At 53.6% G+C, this 3,563-nt stretch overlaps 1 protein-coding gene across 1 annotated transcript; it reads left to right on the top strand.

The window, feature by feature from the left end:
* Positions 1-2,178: 2,178 nt before the first annotated feature.
* Positions 2,179-2,808, top strand: LOC126637114 (olfactory receptor 14J1-like). Its single transcript, XM_050310043.1, has one exon. The coding sequence runs from the start codon at positions 2,194-2,196 to the stop codon at positions 2,806-2,808; it is 615 nt and encodes a 204-aa protein (XP_050166000.1). The 5' UTR covers positions 2,179-2,193.
* Positions 2,809-3,563: the final 755 nt, after the last annotated feature.

Here is a 3,563-nt window from a genome sequence, read left to right as displayed (position 1 = left end):
GTGAATGGTTGCTTTGAGTTCAAGCATTCAATTGAAATGAAGGTGGGTATCTCAGTGATTTCTTTTGGTTTTAAATAAGAATATTTCCTTTTTCTGTGTAATTCTATTATGAAGTTGGTAGATTAGAAAACAATCATGGTGATTTTTCTCTCATGCAATTTTTAATTGTATCTTGGATGTTTTGAATGAGACCTCGATGAGACAGATCAAACTCACAGGAAAATGGCACAAATCCTGTGGGAAAACATGAAAAGCATTAGGAATGTTTGTGGGATTCAGATTTTTCTCTTGAAAAAGTCCCTGGGCTTGTCCCTTGGCTAATTGGATATTGTTGTTTTCTGACCTGCTGTTCTCCTCAGTAACACCTCAGAGTTTAGGAAGACTCCTCCCTGGGTGTTGGTGTCAGGTCAGTCAGCAGGAAGGGCAAAGATCTGCAGGTTGGGCAAAGATCTGCGAGCGCTGGCACATCCCAGTCCCTGCTGCAGCATCCCAGGCACATCCCAGCAGGGTTCCCTTCTGCCAGGGCTCCTGCAGGGCTGTGAAGCCGGGCTGTGCCCCCCAGGCTGCCCCAAGCTGTCCTGCAGAGCAGGGCCCTGCATCCCAGGGGCTGTGCCGGGGCAGCAGCTCTGCCACCTGCCAGGGGCAGCCTCAGCCGGGCTGGGGAGCTCCCTCAGGTCTGGGCAGGGGCTGTGGGGGAAAGAGCAAAGCCTGGCAGGGCAGGGCAGGTTTCTTCCCTGATCAGCTGAGAGTTTCCTGGGGCAGGGCTGCTCACAGAACCAGAGCAGCCCAGCACATTTTCCAGGGGATCCTTCAAGGGGAAGGTCCAAGGAGGGATTTCTCTCAAGCTCTCAAGCCACATGCCTGGTGGTTTGAGTTCCAGAGGGACCTCTGAGGAGCTGCACAGGGCTGAGAACACCTTCCTGGCACTGGTGGTGTGTGGGAGGTGGCCCAGCTGGCTCAGGGTGAGGTACCCTGAGTGCCCAGTGGGCTCTGCCCTGGCCTCTCCCAGCTGGCCCCTCCCTGTGCATTCCTTGTTTCTCAGCTTGCCCAGTGCAGAGGGGTAGAGCTGCTGTGCCAGCCCAGGAGATGCTGTTGGGTTGGTGAGATGAGCCACGGGTGTCCTTGGCTACAAGGGGGGTGCTGAGCCCTTGAGACAGGCTGAGACACTGAGGGGTGTGGGATGGATCCCTCTGCTCTCAGCAGTGTCTGGGGGCTTTTCAGACCAAACTGGGAGTGTGATCAATCTCCATCGCAGGAAGGAACCAACCCAGGGCAGTTGGGAACAAGAGAGAGGGACAGAGCAGCTCCCCTCACTCTGCACTAAGCCCCAGACAATCCTCCTGCCTGGCAGGACCTGCTCTGTTCTCCCTGAGTGCATCAGAAGTGCTGAGGGGTTCTGACATCCAGGAACACTCCTCAGGAGAGATGAGGGGAGTCTGAAAAATAAACAAACCCAAACTTCTGGAACTGCCTTCTGCTCTCTTGGTTCTTCTGGGAGTGCAGATGCTGACAAGCACTTTTGCACTGGGACCAGTTTCATCAGTCCCAGCTGAACACCAGGACAGGCCCCTGTGCCCACCATGCCCATGACCCCAGGGGTGCAGAGCAGGGCTGACACCTGACAACCAGTGGGCACAGGGTCTGCTCCTGGAGAATGTAGTCTTCTCCATGGAAAATGTAGTGAGCCCCAACCAGGGCTCCAGTCATGGAGCTGAAGGAGAGACTCCTAGAGAAGAAAAAAAAACAATGGAGCAGTGAGAGGGGTGTTGGAAAGAAGCTTTGATTTTTCTTAGAATATTCTGCCCTAACTTCTCACTGTCCTTTCCGTTTGAACAGGTCCCTGTATCCAGAGGCATCAAATGCCCAACAGCAGCTCCATGACCCAGTTCCTCCTGCTGGCATTCTCAGACAGGCAGGAGCTGCAGCTGCTGCACTTCTGGCTCTTCCTGGGCATCTCCCTGGCTGCCCTCCTGGGCAACGGCCTCATCCTCAGCGCCGTAGCCTGCGACCAGCACCTGCACACCCCCAGGGACTTCTTCCTGCTGCACCTCTCCCTCACAGACCTGGGCTGCATCTGCACCACTGTGCCCAAACTCCCTCTGGGGCACCACAACCATCTCTTACATGGGATGTGCTGCACAGGTCTTTTTCTTTCTGTTCTTCATCTCAGCAGAGTTTTCTCTCCTCACCATCATGTGCTACGACCGCTACGTTGCCATCTGCAAACCCCTGCACTACAGGACCCTCCTGGGCAGCAGAGCTTGTGCCCACATGGCAACAGCTGCCTGGGCCTCTGGGTTTCTCCATTCTCTGCTGCACACAGCCAATACATTTTCCCTGCCCCTGTACCAGGGCAATGCCCTGGGCCAGTTCTTCTGTGAAATCCCTCACATCCTCAAGCTCTCCTGCTCACATTCAGGCTACCTCAGGGAACTTGGGCTCATTGTGGTTAGTGCCTGTTTAGTATTTGGTTGTTTCATTTTCATGGTTTTCTCCTATGTGCAGATCTTCAGGGCTGTTTTCAGGATCCCCTCTCAGGAGGGACGGCACAAAGCCTTTTCCACGTGCCTCCCTCACCTGGCCGTGGTCTCCCTCTTTGTCAGCACTGCAACATTTGCCTACCTGAAGCCCCCCTCCATCTCTTCCACATCCCTGGATCTGGCCCTGTCAGTTCTGTACTCAGTCATTCCTCCAGCCCTGAACCCCCTCATCTACAGCCTGAGGAACCAGGAGCTCAGGGATGCCCTAAGGAAAATGATGACTGGATGCTTTTCAGGATTAATAAAGTGCCTGTCTTCTGGTGTGTAGCATTCAGAAGGAGACTTCTTAATGGCCCAGCCTTTCTGCTCAGGTTTTCATGGAGGTCATCGGGTCCTTCTTGTAATAATTTTCTGTACAATGAAATATTATTATACATCTGCCTTCTAATTTAGTGTCTACTCATTGAATTTTACCCAGAGACGTATAAATGATGTATTGTACTCTCTGAGTATTTAAATAAAAAAAAGGACCCTGCAGTGCCTTCTTTGTCCAAGACCCTTCTTCTTAGCTGTTCCTAAAGGACAGCACACTACAGGACTGGGGTGATTTGCAAAGGGCAAGGGGACAAGAATCCCAGCACAGCAGCACTGCCAGGGAGCAGCAGAGCTTGGGCTTTGCAGAGTTACTCTTTCCACTTCCACACTGTCCTTGTGAGCCCCTTTCTCGCTGGAAGGCCTGAGTGCTCTCTGAGTACAGTCCTGGGGGTGGGAGTTCTTTGAGCACAGGCAGGGACAGGCACTGAGAACTTGTGAAGCAGAGCTGACCTCCCTGACAGCATCTCCAGGATGCTGTGGGATCTTCGGAGGTCACTGCATGGACTGGGTCACTCCTTCTGTGCCCTTGTTGCAGGGCTGGAACTCTCCTGCAGTGATACCAGGACACTCCTGCTCTTTGCATTCCCAGCCTGATTTGGAAATCCAGTGTTCCCCTGCTGTTCCCAGGGACATGCTGGGAGTGCTTCAGAGCTGCCATCCTGGGGCAGCTCCTGTCCAGCGTGGGCAGGCACAAGGTCTCTCCCCCTG

The sequence above is a fragment of the Myiozetetes cayanensis genome, unplaced genomic scaffold (assembly GCF_022539395.1).
Source record: "Myiozetetes cayanensis isolate MyiCay16 unplaced genomic scaffold, myiCay2020 scf1404, whole genome shotgun sequence".
Lineage (NCBI taxonomy): Eukaryota > Metazoa > Chordata > Aves > Passeriformes > Tyrannidae > Myiozetetes > Myiozetetes cayanensis.
This window is presented reverse-complemented; position numbering and strand designations above follow the sequence as displayed.

Bases quoted from the DNA above. Each gene is read 5' to 3' on its own strand.
- LOC126637114 (XM_050310043.1), top strand. From the start codon at position 2,194: ATGTGCTACGACCGCTACGTTGCCATCTGCAAACCCCTGCACTACAGG.